The sequence below is a fragment of the Argiope bruennichi genome, chromosome 6 (genome assembly GCF_947563725.1).
Source record: "Argiope bruennichi chromosome 6, qqArgBrue1.1, whole genome shotgun sequence".
Taxonomy (NCBI): domain Eukaryota; kingdom Metazoa; phylum Arthropoda; class Arachnida; order Araneae; family Araneidae; genus Argiope; species Argiope bruennichi.
In genome coordinates this window covers 47,216,934-47,238,236 of record NC_079156.1, presented here as the reverse complement: position 1 = coordinate 47,238,236, position 21,303 = coordinate 47,216,934, and the positions used below count along the sequence as shown (strand labels likewise).

Below are 21,303 nucleotides of genomic sequence, written 5' to 3'. Positions count from 1 at the left end.
GCAAAATTCTGCATCAATTTCTTTAAGTTTTAATTGCAGATTTTTTTTTCTCTATGAAAACAATGCTTTCTTTATTACTTTCTTATATAAGAAACATACAAAGAATACATTGTAATTGCCAGAAAGTTCAAACTTGAGATTTCCACATTTTTTCCTAAATCTGAAACATGCATTTTTGGAATATCTGTCTATTTACATAACTTAAAAACAGCTAAGTAGGTTCAGCTAAGTACATAAAATTTAGTATATAGTCTTTACACCAAATTTGTAGTTTTATATGAAATTATAAAATCTCCCCAGAGAATGAAGTAAATCTAGGTATCCGAATATGATAGCTACAAAATAGAAAGAGTCAAATAGAACACAGGTTTAGCATCTGTTATTATAGTTGTCAAATTTTTATTGTAGTCGGTCGGAAAAAAAGTATCCAAAATATATATTGGATTTTTCTGGTACTTGTGTATTAACAACATGCCAATGATTAATCACCACTATATATATATATATATATATATATATATATATATATATATATATATATATATATATATATATATATATATAAAGTAACCAAAAATAAAAGCATTATGTAATTAAAGCCTATTATTGAAACAATCTAAAATTCAAATTATTTCGGAAACTAAACTAAATTATTTTGGAATCGAAACTATAAAATTATTTCGGAATCAAATTAAAAACTAAAAAAAGAACAGAAAAAGCACCATTGTATTTAGAGAGCGCAAATGCAGCTACTGCTAAAACACAGAAGAATCTAGACAATTAGTAATAAAAACCAAGTTAACAGGAAAAAAAATATCAAAATTAAATTTAAAAAAATAAGAATTTGGCCTGAAGACTTTCTCAAAGGTCACCTTCAGGCAGGGATTGAAAATAAGGGATTTTTTTTTTTCTGTGAGGAATCCAGACTAATTTGTTCAACAGTATTTATTCCTCATGACCAGAAAATCCCCTGAAATTAAGCATAAAAGATACACCACTTTTACAAAAAAGAAACAAAACAATAAATTAAAAGAATACGACCCCTAATAAGCAAAAATACAATAACATAAAATAACCATATAATAACTCTCATAACCAATTATGAAAAAACAAAAAGGAAAGGACATATCAGCAGCAAGCAAAAAGATTTTTTTGTAACATAAACTGTTCCATTCGTGTTTCCCGCGCACTAAACTGTTTTTGCTAACGCCATTCAAGGTAAAAATAATTGGAAGGACTCAGCGCCATCTATTGAGTTAGTTAATATGCAACGGAAAGTCTATTTTTATTTTAGGCAAAGTATTAATCCCAAATCATCTCTTTATTTATTAAAAAATTAATATTGCAGTAGTTCCTGGGAAATTCATTATTAGTTAAATTTTTAATGAGATTATTTGTTGCTTCAATATAGGAAATTTTGTTATTACAAACTCTTTTAATCCTGTTAAATTGTGAGAAAATTAAATTTTTGAAAATTTTAGAGTTTAGATTTAGAATGATAATTACAAAGTTTCGTTATTTTAAAGTTGAATTCATCCTTTTTATCGTAGATACCAACTATTGTTTTAACATTAGCTATTTCGATTTTTAAATCCAGAAAGGTAGCTACAAGTTGATTTTTATTTGTTTCTGTTAGAATTAAATTTTTTAGATAGCAATTAGTCACAATATTGATATTATCTACAAGTTTATCAAAAGTAAGTCATCAATATATCTCCACCCATTTATTAAATTATATTTAATTATTTTTTTCTCCTAGAAAATATTAGCTAAAGCACTTGAGAAAGCTGTTCCCATTGGAATGTCCTTTATTTGTTTATAAAAATTAATTCCATTAAAAACGTAATTTGCAGTAATATTAAAATTACATAATTCTAGCCAGTTATTTTTAGGAATTACACCTTCATTTAAATATTCCTCATATATAAAAGTAAAGATATTTATTAATTTTACATGAGGTATATTGGTGTATAAATTTTCGAAATCAAAAGTATTAAGTTTATTAATGTTGTTATCTTTAAGAAAATCCAGTACTTCTTTGTTACTATTAATTATAAAGTTATCTTCATCTTTGATTTTGTCCAGGATAATTTTTAAGTATTTAAAGAAATGTTTTCCTGTATAGTAATTATAACTGCCTGTGCTACAAGTCACGAATTTGAATTTTAATGGTTTTTTTTAATGAAAATTAACTGTTGGGAACAAATAAGGATAATTTAGAGAACAAGTCTTAATTTTGGTTTTTTTTTGCAAAAGCTAGCATTCTTTTATCTAATTCCTTTTTCCCCATGTTCTTTTAAAATATAAATTACATTAGAGTTATATTCATTAATTAATAGTTCTTTATAATAATATTTACAAATTGAACAGAAATTATTTGCTGATTTATCTATTACTGTAATAATAATTTTTTTTTAAATTTTTTATTTCTTTTTTTAATGTTTTACTAAAATAAAAGTAGGCCAATTGTATTTCCTAGATAATTTAGCAATAAAAATATCCAAATCTTTACCAATAGAAATTAATATTTTATCATGGTTTATTTTTTCTCTTAATCTAAATTTAGTTCCTCTTTCCATTAATTCTCTTAAAGATCTGGTTTCAATAATTTTTAAATTACCTGTAATAATATGACCTTTATATAAAATCTTGGCATCTATAAAATCTTTAAAGTTTTCTTTTTACAGTAACAATTTCTTTTGTTGGGGGAGTCGGGGAGAAAACAATATGCTCAATATTGTAAAAATGTAATCACAGTAGCATGACACTTGGTATATACTTGAGTAACTCTTCAGAGAAATATGAAGACAAAAGGATAGAATACAAATCAAATTTTGCCCATTGTCAAGATCATGTTAATATTTACTTTGAAAGTTGCATCGAATAAAGAAATCAATACTTGGATAAGTTTGTTTTTTCTCTCAGTTATTACTTTATGAGGTATATATTTTTTTTGCTAGAAATCATTGTTACTAAGATTTCAGTGATTTGTTAAAAAAAATTTTTGATTTTATTTTCAGATCAGATTCAATAAATATCCAATATAAAAAATTATTTATAAAATTGATAATGTATTCTGAATAATTATGATTTATCGTATATCCTGAAAGATTATAATCATTTAGAATGTTTTATTTTTTATTTTTTTTTATTCAAATAATTTTTGAAGAATTACTTAAAGGAAATTGGTCTGTTTCTATGTCAAGTTTGTATTTCCACAGTAAAAAAGTAAAGAAAGTAATCTGCATAAGAAAGAAGCAAATTATTATTATAATCTTTAAATATATTAAAGCATACATTACAATTCACCTGCATTATGTACGCCAGATAACTTTTTCTCTTCATTGTCCTCATTTTGCCATCAAATTCCTCAAATGTTTTACTATTTAAGTGGAAAAAAATTTATCAATTTTTAAGTATAAACATTTGTTTTAACTACTCATGTTTTTTTCTGTTTAGATTTAACTGCTAGTGAATTTTTAACAAATTCCTTATTATTTTTACATTTTGTTCGGAGCTAATGAACTCAATGAAAATGGAAATGTTGAACTTTTAGTACAAGAACTGTGTTTATTTGATTTTTTTATAAAAAAAAGTTTGAAATTATTAAGTACTTAAAATTTACTTTTAAAAGGGGGAAAAAACCCATGAGAATTATAGTGTATAAAAAAAAAGGAAAATATGAATTTGGCCTGAAGGCTTTATCATTTTTAGGATCACTAAGCAGAGATACCTAAGAAATTTTTGTAATAATTTAGGTTATTTTAAGTTTTGTTTCTTGCTTAGTTTTGTTTTAATTATTTTTGGATTTTCTTAAGTATATCAAAGTGGTTTTTTTTTTTTTTTTTTTTTTCAGTGCATCCTGAGCTTTATGATCCTTCTAAACCTACTACTAGCTCTGAGTAAGTATATTATATTTTACAATAATTTGTGCTTGTTATTTTACAAATTTGATATCAATTGTGTTTATGTTTAGTTACTGAATCACTTCATACTTTGGCAATCTCTAATGTACAGATAGACAAAACTGAAAAAAAATTTGCAATTAACCAAGTAAAAAAAAAAAAAAAAAAAAAAAATAGCATTATGTCAAATAGGACAAATAAGTGATTCATGTTATTATACAAACTACAAGCAGCATTGAAATAGGTTGCTTCAGAAAAAGTACAAATGAGCTTAAAATCAACATTAAATTTAATTTATTATCGAGGGAGACATATCAATTAGAACTATGTTCGTTATGTACTACAATGCAGTTTTCTGCATTCTTGGTAATCTTTGAATGGCATGAGATTTTTTTAAGTGACTTCTTTATTCTTTCACTGTTTGGATAAAGTATGTTTTGTTTATTGCTGTCAGCAACACATCTTTTCATCTGATATTGTGTGTCATTTTTTATGGGTTACAAATAAGATGAATATGCTTGTCACAAGATATGCCAACTAATTTCACTTTCAGACAGTCTGATACAATATTGGAGTGGTAACAGAGCACTTTATTAGTTATTATCGTTGATCAGATAGCTATTTGCTTACAGCAGCACCAAAAGGACATACATTATGCATCAGAACATCATTATTATTATAATTCCTGTTTCAAATTTATGTTTCCAATATGATTTTTGGTGTATGAACATTGACACTATTGTTTGCTTGTGCCATGGAACCACCTGCTATTTCTTGTTTGCTACAAGAATATTGTCAGTTCTTTTTGTTCTTTGCAATAATCATTTTAGACTTCACATCATAGTATCTGCCATCTATCCTCAGTAGATCTCCGAGTCAACTCTTATCTGTAAAGGTAGTCCAATCAAATATTGTCTAAACAGTATTGCAGATGTTACAATTTTAAACAGGCAAAATATAACTGTGTGTCATAACTATTGTGTGTGTATAAGTGGAACACACACAATAAGTTGAGCATACTGTCTTGTGTGGTACAATCCCTTTGCTGCATTGAATCCCATTATATGTCATTACATTTTCTCTGCTGTAGAGATATCATTTAAGCTCCTTACAGCTTGCTCCTGCTACTTTGTATTCTATTTAAAATGCTGCCCAGAGATTAGAAGCAACAGAGATAATGTTTGATTTTTAATTCTCCGGGAAGATCAGTTACTTCCCACTTATCTTTAAGTTTTGCTGTTAGTTTTTTTAAAGCATAACATGCCTATATCTGCATAACATGCTTTCACCGTATGCTTGTGCCAAATGTTTTTAAACCAGTTTTCTCTAATATGAGGTTAAAGATTTACAACAATTGCTCCCTCACAAGTTGTTGCATTTAGTTTTACTGTTGATATTATCTTCCGAAATTCTATCCGTACATTTGTTATTTAGTGCATATTAATTTACTGTATTTTTGACATTTAATAGGAAGTTTACAACTAGGAAAGTCGAAAAATAAAATATATATTTGTATTATTCAATTTTAAGTTTTTTTCTAGTAATTTTCTCCTTAAATGTGTTTATATTCATCATTTTTTTTTTTTTTTTTTTTGCAATTTTCTTTTCTTATAAGATTTTTAAAATTTTAAAAAATCAGTTTTTCAAATTTTACTCAAAGATCACAATTCTTTTAATAGCATAGAAATAAAGAAAATTGTGTGTATTTTTCATTTTTCTTGTTGAAAAAAATTGTTTAGTAATCATTGTAAGTTTATGTATTCTTATTTTCTTCTGGCTATAGTGAGTGTTCATTATTTGAAAAAAAAAATTATTATAAAAACTATAAAAATGTAGAATATCAGAATTTCATATCAATAAAATCTTTGAATTTTTAGGGAACCAGATTTACCTCCAGAAAAATTTGTACAGGTAAGAAAAGGTGGATTGCTAAATTCTTTTGTTGTGCGATTATGTATATATTTATTTTCATTTATCATTAATGTTCCTTTCTTTTACCATACTTTTTTTCTTAACTTATTAAATTATGCATATATATATATATATATAATAGTATACATACACTTTGTATATTTATATAAGTATTTATGATAAAAATCAGAGCTAGTTCATGGAAAAAATCTCCAATTTTTATCTGAAATCAAGTTTAATTAATTACTGTACTAATAGATTTTTTAATTATAAAAAAAAGCAAGTTTTGCCACTATTCTTTTTGATAAGAAAAAGGATTTTATTCATTTAGTTAAAAAGTAATATTAATTCAATGTCTGAAAAAAATTAAGGGGAATGAAGTATCATTCTTCAACTAATTTTCTTTTGTTTTGTAATTTGAATCTGTGAGTTTATGGGAATTATACTTCTGTGTGTAGAAAACTACAGACCATCTATAATTTGCAATAAATAGGAAAGAGTGACAGCTTTCTCATGATAAACCTCCTGTTTTGTTGTATCATGTGGGCTGTAAATTGGATAAAACACAAATCTTTTGCAATGCTAAATTGTTTTGTTAGTCATTTTGTGTGCCTGCTTATAATAGAATATAGCTTTTGACTGAATCTTCTGTGCAAAATTTTTTATAGATGACTCAAACTGACTGTTTTTGTATAAAACTTTGTGCAGTATTGATGTGTATTATATTTCAAAATATACTTACACTTTCACGCTATTGACGAGGTATCTCGTCTTTCAGATACTTTAAATTACAGGTTTCTGTGAGCTAAAATTTGTCTCTTATGCCAGTTTAGATAGGTAATACTTTCTACTACATATCTGTAGAATACCTTTACTTTTTTCATTTATTTTTTGTATAAAAAATGTCAACATCCAGAAGAATTGATATTTGAATTGATATCTCAATAGTAGCGTTGAAAGTGTTAAGTATACAATTAAGCTAATAAATATGTACAAATATATTTATAATGATATTACATTACAATTTAATTTTTATAGTTATCTTTTATCAGTAAAAGATACATATTTGAAATCAGAACACAGGCATTACATGCGAAAAGACCAGTGACATTTTACATTTAATTATTCTAACCTTATCATTTCTATAGATTAGTTCTGAAATTCATACCATTGCCTGTTACAGGAAAGCAAATTATTATCCTTTAATAGCATTAAGCATTTTATAGTAATATCTTTTTGAAATTGCCACACATTTCTTTGTTACGATTAAAATAGTCATTTTCCAATGCTTCCTAATAGTTTGGGAACACTGGTTGTCTATTGCCACTGAAATAACCTATCATCTGAAATATCTAAAATTTCAGGCTCAGATATTGCATTGATAGGGCAACCAGTTATAAAATGTTCAAGTGTTTAAACTTCATATTCATTAATATTATCCCACTATGGAATGAATAGACGTGAATTAAGTATATCTTCAATTTGAATAACTATTGTTTCAAACTCTTCAATAACTATTTTACTACTAATTAGAGTTCTGTAGAGGTAGTGCTTAAATGATTTAATCTTTGCCATATATAAAGCCCCATAATTAGGGCAAGTAGGGATATTTTTCATTGGATTGCTTCTGGGGGGGGTAATGATAAGACCTCATTTGTGTTACAAATTAATTGTTTGAAACGATTTAATTTTGGAGCTGTGCCTTTATAATTAGATGTTTTATCAAACATTCAATACTAATGTATTGAGTGTCTACTTAGTTTTGAAATGTAGACTCTGAGAGCGCATAGCCTCACTAGAGTTGCTATAAAGGTTTCGGTTATTAAATCTGTCACCATTTCTAAATAAATAGCATTAGTTGCTAAATATATAAAAATCACTACTTTTAAAGATATCTCTCATTTTTGTTTTTTAAAATTTATTTGAAAAGGTCCTTTAAAATCCATTTTAGAATTTAAAAATGGTGCACTTGAAATCGCCTTCTCTGATGGCAGATTTCTCACTCCCCATTAGATTTCTATCTAAAGTGCCTATGTGTTGTTTTCTGTGCATTAACTTTGCTATTAATGGATCAATACTGCATTCTAATTTGATGTTCTAAATCCTGAGCATCAATGTGCTGTAACTTCTTACCTTCATGTTGAAAAAATAATTTTGCAAAATTATATTTAATCTGGAAATATTATTTGATGTTTTGCTCCAAAAGGAAAGTGAACATTATTAAATTTTCTACTTACTATGGGTAATGAATTTTCATTCAAAAAAGAATTTAAAGACTTTAATGTACTTGTTTTCAAACATTTCACTTCTAATATTTAGTTGTACTTCTCGAGCTAATATTTTAATATTCCTTTCTAACTTATCTGTATTTAAATACTTATTCACCTAAATACAAATTTGCTGAGATTGAATGACCCTAAAAGTAAAGCTAAAAATTCTAATTAGTATAATAAAATTGTTTGTAAAGTTAAAGAATTTATAATAAAATTTTGAATTACATTCACTAACTAAAAGACTTACAGCAGATTTTAGTTCATCAATATAAACAGAATCTAGAAGAAGGTGATTCTCCTTCTTCTAGATTCATGAGTTTGTAAATCTAGACCTGAAATCCACATTTTACTTTTAAAAAATTCATCATACATTGCATTCTAGAAGCATATAAAAATTCAACATACATTGCATTCTAGAAGCCTGTAAAAATTCACCATACATTGCATTCTAGAAGCATATAAAAATTCACCATACATTGCATTCTAGAAGCATATAAAAATTCACCATACATTGCATTCTAGAAATCAAGTTTGGTGGATTGTTCTTAGAACTTTCATGTTTTCTTCAGTGAGAGTTTTTTGGATGTTTTTGGTTCTCTGTGACTTTGTTGCTGACAAATGTTTAGAGCTTATCATATTCAGTCTTAATCCATATTAAAGCAGTTGTTGGATCTATTCAAAGCCAAATTTTATGAATAGGTGATTGTAGAATTGACACATTTTTTTAAATAAAAAAAGCTGCAGATGCCAATCTGAGAATGGCAAGTGTTTACAAAGGAGCCATTCTAGATTTACTGTGTAACTGCAAGTTAACTTGCAAGCCACACAAATCATAGTTTTGATTCTTCCTTGAAAGTCACTTCTATTCTCAAGGACAAATTCCACTACCCTCATTTTGGACCCATTTCATACTGCCCCATCGAAATCAAAGTAAATTTTCATTGGTCCAAATATCTCACATGATTCACTGACATTTGACTCTTAATCATGCTTCTGTTTTTTATTTTCACTGAACATCGGTTTGTTTTCCCTCAATATAGGCTAGTTGAAATCAAATTTTAATAATGATAAATGTACAGTTTTTTTTTTAAATTTTCAGATAATTTGATTATTGTTTGTATTGATTTTGTGGTTAAAAACACAAGCAGTAATATTGATTTCATCATACTGTTTATTTGATATGTATTAGTTAATATATGTGTTTTCAATAGTTTTCAAAATAAGTTAGTTTTTGGCAAAACTCATATGATAATCTATTTCTGAAGCAGACTCATTGTAGCAAATTTAGTTTACTATCTTAATAATTATCATGTTAATAATTATCAGAATAATTAACTTGATATCATGTAATTACTAGGATGTATACATTTAAAACAATTCAAATAATAAGCTAGACACTATTCAAATAATAAGCTAGAAACTATTAAAGGTACTTCTAATAAAAATAGAATGTTTTGAGTTTAACTGTTAATTTGAGGTTATACACATATTAGTTCTGGCAAATTGGGTTAAAAATGAAAGAATTATTGGGATAACTTATGCATTTTAAAAATTGACATCTTTACCTGAAATAAATGCTTGATTTGTGAATTTTAAGCATCAAGAAACCATGCATGAATTACAGATATACACATTATTTAAAAAGAAAGTGTAGTTTATTTCAACTTATGAAACTTAACTCTTCTAATACCAACATATAATTGTAATTCTAAATCATATATGTATACTAATCTAGACATTTGTCAATATATAAGGTATAATTTTATATTAAAATTAATGATTTAAACTAATCAAAAGTTTAAAAATATTATTTTTTTATTTATCAGATAGGAACTAATTATAACATTTGAAATTGTCTAGAAAATTAAATATATTGCGATTGTTCCAGTTCAATTATTATCAAAAATGTAGGTTTCTCTTTTTAAACTTTGATATTTCAAAACAAGATATTATTTTTGATATGTTAACATTAAAATTTTACTACTTAAAGATTATATGCTGTTTTTCATAGAATTATCAAATAATGATATTTATATTTGTTCATGCTCAAAAGTTTTTAATTACAATGCATTACTTTATAAATTCCTTAGTTTAATATTATTAAAACACAGCAGTTTTCTTGGTTTAGCCAACATATTATTTAGATTATTTAAAAAAATTTTTATTTTGAGAACTTCAACAACAGTGAGAGCGAAGGGAAAGCTAGTAGGCAATATTGTTATAAAATAAAATAGCTTTATGTTAATAACCTATTTTGATTTAATAAAATTTTATACTATTAATTTAAAACTATCTCAAATTTCTTTTCCTGTCAGTTTATGTTGATTTATTTTTTGAACCTGAAATATTTCATTTCATATAGATTACGACAAATAAGGAGTTTATCTTCTAAACTCTTTTTTTTTTGTTAGAATTTATTTTCTGATTTCTAATCATTACTAGATAATATTATAGAGAAGCATTCATATGCAGTAATATTGACAAAGCATTCATACTGCAGTAACTGTAATCTACAAAATTTCTTTAGTTTAAAAAAAGTAGAAAAAAAATTAATATATAACATATGCATATTGTTATGAATTCGGGGCTCTTTCGATTTGTTAGTCGATGAAGAAACAGTCCCCAGTAACGAGAAACGTCTTTTATTAAATACGAAGAAATGAACACACAGATGACAAATATACAGCCGAGACGTACACACGCAACACACTTACAACAAACAGTAGTAGTAATCGATAGTAATAATAACCACAGCTCACAAAGCGGTCAGACAGTATTCGGCAGGAAGAGGGAATCTACGTAGTTACACTCTACAGTCTCTCCAAACGTCTGCAATTCTCCACTGTCTCCTTTCTTTAGCTGTATCCAACTGCCGACTCACTATTACATGACTGGTTACTCCACACATAATTCGATGTTGCTTATACGATAAATTCCAGGAGTCGGACTTCCAGCTCAATTCAGTAATCGCTTGAGCTTCACTCAACACTTGCGCTTTGCTGGACTGATATAACTATACTGCCGTTGATTCGCTTTGGGATTCTAAACCTCTCGAGCACTGTTTCCACGATTGTCTTCAGCTTAAACTGCCAGCCTTTTATAGTTTCCGGAGCCAGGCAGAGAAAGTCCTGGAGCAATTAGGCATATCTCGGTTAATATTGGCTCTATCGCCAAAATTCTAGAAGATTCCAGTATTTTCAGTCACCAGGTTTGTTGACGAGCTCTACGATCACTGCTTCGGCACCCGATCAACATCCAACAGAGCTGATCGTAAAACGGACTTTTCAGTGTTTGAACTAACCGTGCTGGGAAGCTACAATACAGATTTGTAACAATATGCTTTATTCCATAATAGGATATTACCTCTTATTGTGATATTTTATTCTTAAGTTCAAGACGCATCTCTATAATAATGATAATAATAATAAAAACTCTTGAATCAAATAATAGCTTCAATCCTTCTTTCCTTGGTAACAACAGGTTACTGTGGTTTGACTGCAGAGAATAGCAATGAAATTAGATATTTTTTCAATCTAATTTAGATTACATGGAACACAATTTTGCCTTAATATTTTAATACAGATATTTTGTTTTTAATTGAGTTATTTAAATTTTTTTTGCAAAACAAATTGATATAAAAGCACACAGTCAGATAAGTATATATGAATAATATTGCAACTTAAATTTGACATTTTCGATGTTGCATTTCGAAATGTTTTTCAACAACTGTTTAAGAGTTCACATTAAAATAATTTTTTTATTTAAATCTAAAACGTAAAATCAATAGTGTACAGTCATGGGGAAAAAAAAGGTACCACCCATCTTTATTCTGGCATAATTCATCATACTATTATAAGAAAAAAAGTTCTCATTTGAAAGGATTTAATATACTCTTAAAAAATTTCGTAAGGGGCCGCATAAAATTTGAAATAAGAGCACATTTCAAAATTTCCAATGGCAACACCCGATTTTCTCATCAAATTACTAGCATTTACGAGTTCGCAAATTGTACAGACTAACTCTATGGCAGAGGATACCGACGTGCTCTGATTGGTTTAAGCCCTGGCTTCTTTTTGGCAATGTTTTGCACTCATAATAGTGTAGTTATCGCTTATTTAGCTCAAACCTTGCAAAACTGTGCCAGACTGTTTCCGATCTTTGTTGATATTCTTGAATCCATTCCTAAGATATGTTTTACAGAAATGCAAGAAATAAGTATTCAAAAGAAATGTATAAACTATTTATATGTTTATAAATCGTAATATTAAGTTAATAACAAATATCAAGATTAATAATTAGATTGTTAATAACTATATGAATCTAAATATCTTAACAAATATAGCCCATTTGCAGATAGACATCTTATGGTAATAATTTGAATACGAAATTAATAAATAAATATCTCCTTGTGTTATTTTATTTTGCATGAATATTCAATAAGAATTATAATGATTTCTATTCCGTTTAATATCATCTAAATATCTTAATAAATATAGTATATTTGCATATAAATATTTTATGGTAATGATTTTAACGTGAAAATTTAATAAAAAAAATTGGCCGATTATTTTCTGTAAAATAAAAGTTTAATTTTCAAGTCTTATTTTAATAATACTTCACAGAAAAATTGCTACCTGTACTAATTCTTTATTGACAAGATCTGAAATACGAGAAATAGCTCTATTCTCATCAATCTCAATTATTCTATAATTGTATTTCTCTGGAAGATTTAATTTCATCATTTTGAAAAATGGCAGGCAAAAAAGTACGTAGAAACTAAACAATGCAAGAGGGTTGCAGCAGCGACAACATTGAAAGTCTGTGCGAAAGAAATCGACCAATCAGAGCACGTCGGTATCCTTTGCCATATAGTTAGTCTGTACAATTTGCGAACTCGCCTAGCATTTATTTTGAGCACAATAAAATTTACAAACAAACACATTTGTATTATTCAATATTATTTTAAAATTGACAGGAGGCAAACAGTAAATGGCACATGTCATTCGGAATTAAACGCACATATATCAAACGATAATAAAATTTTTATCATCGATACCACTCAATGTGAGTGAAATGAAATCAAAAATATTTAGTTCAATTTTTTTCTTCTTTTCGTTAATCAATAATCATCTACACAAGCTATTGTCATTCAATTTGCACAATATTTTGGCTGCGTGGAACCGCGCATATTATTCAGAGTTTATTTTACACATAGAAAATGGAATTATTATTTTCCATGCCAATCCTGCTAAGTTATGTATAGTTATATCAAGGTAAGTTTTCTAGTGCAAACAGCAATTTTTCTGTTTATTCATGAACCAATAAACGATATTTCGGTTATACAAGCAAATATCGTGTTAATTGCTTCGCCAAAAAATATGCCGTTCAAACTTTCGTCACTTAGTAGAACTACCAGCGAAGTACATACAAAAAAGCGAATTCAAACCTCTCAAACAACCGAGGAACGATAAGTAAGCAAAGAAGCAGATTGTTTACGAATTGCAAATTCACGTGTTTCAGAATCACAAGATCAACATGCGGCAGAAATCGAAGGACAACATTTTTGTGCTAACCGATCACACGCATCAGAATCAGAAGACAAACATGCAACAAGAATCGAGGCAACTGTTCTTAATGGAAAATCGAATGGAGAAGATGTGCTCATTCCGTGCATTCCCATTGTTCCCACCGAAATACCTTTTGATTTCAAACGACTGCAATTCCCCATTCGACGCATTCTCGAACCATCAACATCAATCACTTCAAGTACGGAGTGAACCTAGAAAATCCGTTTTTCACATGGCAATTGTATGTTAGATGCTCACGAGTCGGACAGCCAAGAAATTAATTTGTTTTTGCTGAAGACGGAAAAAACAGCAAATATTGTCTGCACTGAAGCACTTGAATAATAAAGTGACAAAAAAAAATTAATAAAATAGAATAAATATTATTTATATTTCTCCTTTATATATCATTCAATTTCAATGAATTTATTCATTGTTAACAAGAAAATAAATATCATTCTTTCTATCACTCGTTATTAAACAAGACAGCTATTTCAACTTTCAAACGATATTTCCAAAATTATTACTTCTGCGGCAGCAACGCGCCCGGTACCAGCTACTATATAATAAAAATGATTTAATTTTATATCTTTCACTCATGAAACAGAACTTTCCATTTTGGTGTTTTCAGTATTATAGAGAATCAAGCTCAGGTGCAATTTACACGAAACTTTCGATACTCTTGACTATTTCTTCCCTGAAAAGAATCAAAATTCTTCAAAAATTTTCGTTATAAACATTTTGTTATGAATGAAACAGCAAACGATTTTACTATGTGGATGGGAACTTTTAAGATGCTTTAAAAGTAATAGATTTCTGTATATATTGTTACAAACCTGTAATTTTGCTTCCCAGTATGAATAGTCTTATCATAAGAAAGACCGTTTTACAGTCATCTGTATTGGATGCTGTTGGATGCCGGGACAGTGATCCCAGAGTTTGGCGACAAAATGGATAATGCTCGAAACTTTAAGAATTTTGTCGATCCGTCCATTAGGAACCGAGATACACCTGATTGGTCTAGAAGATTCTAGGCCCGCCTCCCGGGAACTATAAATGGCCGGCACTCTCAAGCTGTGGTGTGTCGTCGTCATGAATTGTAGTCGGAGTCGCCGACAAGTAACGAGTATTCGAGAGGATAGCGAAGAAATAGCGGAGTGCCAACGTTGCGTGGAACGAGTGCTGAACTGCTGTGTGCCGAATTCTGCTGTCTACTGTGGAAGCAGCGTCGTATCTTTTGTGTAGTAGCCAGTTGTGAGAAGTAGTGAGTCGGCAGCAAAAGCGAGAAGAGACAGTGAGAAGTTCAGTCGTTGGAGAGACCGTAGAGCGAAGCTCCGAGGATCCCCTCTCCTGCTGGATTCTGTCTGGCCGCTTCGTGTGCTGTGGACGATTACTACTTGTGGGTTACTGTCTCTGTAGTGTGCTGCTGTGCGCTGTCCTGTGTTCGTCTCGGCTGTAAATAGTTGTCTTCTGTGTACTCGTCGTCTTTGTATTAATGTCTTCGTGTAAATAAACGTCGTCGTATTTTTCTACTGTCGCCTGCTGATTGTGTTCTCACACCATACACCTACTCTCAAAAGCAACCCGGCGGCGGTGAAAATCCGTAACAATATATTACTGTTAGCAGTGCCCAGAGAATATCTAAATTTTACACATTTATAAAAGGATTAAATAAAAATTCCTTAACAGAAAATGTTAAATATCTATCGATGTAATAATGGCATATTAACCCAAAATTTGTATTCCAGGCAAGTCTATGCATGACTTCAAAAACGGATGTTCCCATAGAAGATGTTAAAGTTTGTACAATAAATATGTAAATAGTTCCCTATGATAATTTTAGACACGGAATCTTGTAGTTGTTTAGTTTTAGTTTTCACATTGGATGATTGCAAATAACTTTGGTTTCCTCTTTAGTTTCATATAGGAATGATTGCAAAATAACTCTTGGTGGCTCGCTCGCCCCCTTTTTCTCCCACAACTGCATAATTTATATGATTTAAGTTGATAAAAATGTCGATATAAGTTGCATAATTTGATAAAGGGGGGGGGGGGAAAGAAAAGAAATTTATTTATTGTAAAACCAACAGCTTAAACATTGTCATAGGAACTAAACACTCAGATGAAGGTCCCGGTGGCTTGGTGGTAAGGTCCCGGCTACGGAACTGGAGAGTTTCAAGTTCGAGATCCGATTCTACCGAGGAACCGTCGTGTAAGCGGGTCTGGTGCACGTTAAATCCGTTGTGTCCAAACGTCCTCTCGCTGGTGTGATTTGGAAGTTTGGAGAGGGGGTACCAGCTCAGGTGGCGTCTCATCGTCTGACCGCGGTTCAAAATGACGAGGTCCGTCCCAAATTAGCGTCCCTAGTGTTGCTTTAAAACGGGACGCTAATATAACGAAACTAAACTAAACTCTATTCAGATGAATAGATTGATTTGAAAAATGCTTATTATACGATCAGGTATATTTTCCATTATAAAAATTTCATCATTCATAAACATAAATGCTTACCATATTTTCTTCCATTCTAGTATCTTATTTTAATAATCTCTTTAGAAAGAAGTAATTCTTTTACAAAAAACACCTGAAAGGTCATATTTAAATTGATTTCAAGGTATAAAAAATATATATTAACCTTTTCAGAATGATAAGAAATTTGTATTCATTGAAATGAAAATCATGAAGTATGAAAGAACAAAATCGAATACTACAAGGAAGGAAAGAAAGAACGAAGTAAGAGGTAGGGATTTATAGCAACAATGGTTGTTATCCTCTGATATAGAGAGCAAGAAATTTCATCTACAACAACAATGGCCGCGGTGGCCTGGTAGTAAGGTTTTGGCTTCGGAATCGGAGGATTTCAAGTGCGAGACCCGATTCCACAGAAGAACCGTCATGTAAGCGGGTCTGGTTCACGTTAAATCCGCAGTGTGAAAAGTTAGGTGTGGTGTGAAAAGTTAGGGAGAGGGGGTGGCAGCTCAGAAGACTTCCTCGTCTTCTGACCGCGGTTCAAAATGACAAGGTCCTCAAAAAATAGCTCTAGTATTGCTTTAAAACGGGACGTTAATATAATTAAATTTAACTAAACATCTTTAAAAGCAAGCGTGCTAGCACACATTCAAAAACAAATAGAAGTTTCAGTCAGTATTCAGATTTGAAGTATCCAGAAGAGCTTTTACAAATATTTATATTTTGATTAGAAAAGTTATTTGTAAATAATTCACTTTGATGTGCTGGATCGCAAATATAGCGATTGTTTTGTATAATAATGCTGTGTCAAGAGTTAGGATTTGTGTTATTCAAAACTTTATTTAGAATTTTAAAAAATCATTTTTATATTACGAGATATGTAGCAAATCCTCCTCCACCTCCATATTCTCTTTTCGCCTTTTTAATGTGAAAACGAAACCGATTTGCAAATTTTTTATATTTTATCCAATCTGTTCTAGAAATATTTCTTCCTTTTTTTTTCGAAAGTATTTATTGAACTTTTTGTAATTATGGCAAGAGAGAAAGATATTGATGCAAGGAGCATAATTCTTATGCGACAAAAATGATCTTTGTTGCATTCACCGTAATTTCCTCTATGGAACATTGGTTGGCATTATTAAAAATTTTATATGTTTGTTGTGTAACACTACAAGAAGTTTAAATAACAAAAATATGTTTTTATGAATTTAGAAACACACCATAGAAAAATATTTCATTAAATATGAAGGCAATTTTCTTCATAATCACCAAACAAAGAAAAATAAATCAAAGCACCTTTTTGCTAAATTTACCAGAAAAAAATAATTCTCTTGAAAAACGTACGTTCTACAGTCTTTTTTTTCCATGGACTTATGAAATATAGCTAAATTCAAATTACAGTATATATATAACACCAAGAAAGACTTGTGTTAGATAAACAAAATTTGGTAGGCGTGTTTATACATCTAAAAGATGACATATCGATTCAAATTTCGCGATTCGTGCATATGGCGCTAGTAGCGCCACTCAGAATTTACATATCAGGTTTGTTTTAAATGCGTCCTGTAAAGTTCGTGAGCGTTATTTATCTTTGAAATTCGATGTATTGAGTTGATATATAGCCAAGAATGCCTTTAAGAAGACGAAGAAACCATTGTCAACAGCTCAACGAGTTTGATAGAGGTCGTATAATAGGACTACGGGAAAGTGGATTTTCTTTCCGCGATATTGCAGGAAGACTTGGCCGAAATGTATATCCACTGTGTATGATTGTTGGGAGCAGTGGTCAAGGGATGGTACTGCCTCAAAAAGACCGGGTTCCGGGCGGCTACTTGGCACTACTGAGAGGGAAGACCGCCATATTCGGCGTATGGCTGCGTCTGCGGCAGAAATTCGAGCTGCATTTGATACCATAGTGATACAATGAACTGTTAGAAATCGGTTACTTGAAGGACAGCTCCGATCCAGACGCCCTGTAGCGTGCATTCCACGGACTCCAAGCCATTGTCGTTTGAGATGCCAGTGGTGTTAAGCCGGAGCTCATTGGAGGACGGAGTGGAGATCTGTTGTGTTTTCTAATGAAAGCAGGTTCTGCCTTGGTGCCAGTGATGACAGTGTGTTGGTCTGATGAAGGCGAGGGGAACGCCTGCAATCAAACTGTCTGCGGCCTAGACACACTGGACCTACACCTGGTGTCATGGTCTGGGTAGCAGTTTCCTATGATAGCAGGAGCACTCTTGTGGTTATCCCAAAACACACTGACTGCAAATTTGTACGTCAGTCTGGTAATTCAACCTGTAGTGCTGCCATTCATGAACAGCACTCAAGAGGGAATTTTCCAACAGGATAACACTCGCCCTCATACCGCTATTGTAACGCAACATGCTTTACAAAGTGTCGACATGTTACCTTGGTCTGCTAGATCACCAGATATGTATCCAATTGAGCATGTATGGGATATCATTGGACGACAACTCCAGCATCATCCACAGTTAGCACTGACAGTTCCAGTATTGACAGAACAAGTGCAACAAGCTTGGAACTCCATACCATAAAGTGACATTCTGTACCTGTATGACGCAATGCATGCACGTTTGTAGGCTAGCATTTGAAATTCTGGTGTATACACCGGCTATTAATGTAACAGCATTTCACATTTTAAATGTATTTTCTTGAGCTTAAATTAACCTGTAACCTTGAAAATTTAATCACTTTAACATAGTAACTAAACAAATACATTATTCAAATTTCATTACTCTACAATAATTTTTTCTTGGTGTTAGGATTTTTTTTTCCCGTCAGTGTATATAACACATATTTTTGAACAATTTCGTGACCGAAGAGAGAAGGCACTTTTGTAATTTTAAAACTTCGCTTTGTTTCATCCCGGGAGGTATAATTTATGTACAAGCAAGAAGCGACGAGGTACGTCACTCTACTTCGTCTATGAGATTCTAGTTGGGATTTCCTTACGTATATCGATTTAGGTAAGGGAATTATAGGGATCTTTTAAAAGAATTTGTTTAGTTCGACAAATTTTTATCCCTTCACTCGGAACGTGAAAACCGCATTTAAGCATTTTTACAGAGCTTTTGTAGTATTAAATAAAAAAGCTGGAATTGGATCATAAAATAAGAGAATATTTTAGAATAAAGTTAATATAGGTTAAATTAAGATAAAAATTAAGAAATTAATTAGGATTTAACTTAGATTTAGAGATATTATATATATATATATATATATATATATATATATATATATATATATATATATATATATATATATATATATCCATTTACCTGTGCAACAAGCTGTTTCTATTCGGATAAAAATCATTTTACGAACAGTTTGAAATTAATCGTATACTTTTCTTCAACATATGAATTTAATATTCGTGAAATAATTAGATATGAGCAATTGAAATTGCTTATAAAAACTAGTTTGATATCAGCAAATACTTATGACTTCTTGAAATCGGAAAAGTTCTCTTCTATGATCAGTTTATGACATAAAATATGTATATTGATGCATACTTATTTGTTTGAATGATAAAAAAAAAAAAGTCGTTGTGGAAAGAAGTTAATTGAAAATCACGAAAAATCAAGGGTCCGAAAACCCAAAATATTTGGTAGAACGATTTTTGTTATATTGAGTGTGGAAAACTTTCAAGTCAATTTGTGACACGCCAAATTCGGTGAGTTGAAATTTAGTGTTGATTTGCAACATTCAATTCGACGTTTTGGCATGAGAATAACAAATTTCTTTTTAAGTCAAGCTTTGTTTGTGCTGGTGAATACGGCCACTTATGTAGACAACAACAACATAAGCACATTATGATGCATTAAGCCGTGTATCTTCATAAGTGTTGTTCCATGAATTAGAACAGGTTAAAGAGATTCGTACTGAAAAATAAGGAATTCAAGGGAAATTCGTAAAAATATCTAAAAATCAGGGACTATTTTAAATAATTTGAAGATTTGACTTCATCAGCTTCAATCGAAACGTAACTTCATTTTTGTCAGCAAACCTAATCAGGAAAATTATTATTATCTAACTGAAATTCTAGTTCCGTCATTTCTAGCAAATATTGTAGTACAGGGTGGCGACAGAACTGAAAATCAGAGATTTTGAGGAAAGTCAGGGAAATTCGTAAAAATATTTAAAAATTGGGTAAAACTGCGAGTGAAAGACATGCGGCAATCGACGACAAAAAAAAAAAAAAAAAAAAAGTCCTTAATGTCGTAAAATAATCGATACAATAGCAAAATATGATAGCTTTCTTTCAACGGGGTTTCGACATTTTGAAATTTCATTATAAGAAGAGCGAAAAAAATATTTAAAAATCAGGGAAAACTGAGTGCGAGAGTACTTCGCTCCAAGCGCGCGCGGAATCGACGATTTTTCGATGTTATTTCTCTATATCCGAAGCTTAATGTCTCCAAACCCCGAAATGTCCGAAAATAAACCGATTTCGAACTTTTTAGTTTAAGAACAATCGTTTGAAGCTGAATTTTATATGGGCAATAAAACTTGTTACGTCACATTCATCATTTAATGCATTCAATGATATATCGGAAATATTTTCATATATGTTCGCTGAAAAGTGAAATAGTTAAAAAATGTACGTTAGACCATACAAAAATGTACTCTGTCCAAAAACATGAACTGGTAAAAATGAATAAATGAAAAAAATAATTTTGCTTTGTATTGTTTTTTGTTAAGTAACCATTCAATGATTTGTATAATGATAATATAAATATTGTTACGAAATTTCCGGGGTTCGTTTGGATAGTGGGGGTTGTATGGTGTAAAGAACGCACAATCAGCAGGCGGCAGTAGAAAATAAAGCAACGACGTTCATTTATACGAAGACACACAGGAAAGCACAAAGACGACAACTATATACAGCACAGAAGACGATTATCTTCAGCCGAGACGTGCAGCATACAACAGCAGCTCTACTCCGTCGCTGCTCCGCTAGTCCCTGGAAGACGAGTTCTTCACAGTCGCTTCCGACTACTCTTCGACTCCACTGGTCCACGACTCCTCAATTCACCACTGGTTCACAACTTAATTCACCGTCGGTCCACGACTACAACTCTCCGACCCAATTCACCGTCGGTTCACGACTACTCGGTAGCGACGAGTGGTAGAAGTTGAAGGAGAGCCCGCTTCCAACAG

General features: G+C 30.5%; 1 protein-coding gene across 1 annotated transcript in view; it reads left to right on the top strand.

Moving 5' to 3' along the window:
* The window catches only part of LOC129972948 (NK-tumor recognition protein-like), an 88,667-nt gene that overhangs the window by 43,670 nt on the left and 23,694 nt on the right, over positions 1–21,303 (top strand). Inside the window, exons 11-12 of the mRNA XM_056087273.1 lie at positions 3,857–3,902; positions 5,783–5,816. Of these exons, the coding sequence (XP_055943248.1) occupies positions 3,857–3,902; positions 5,783–5,816 (80 nt within the window). The remainder of the gene's footprint in view (positions 1–3,856; positions 3,903–5,782; positions 5,817–21,303) is intronic.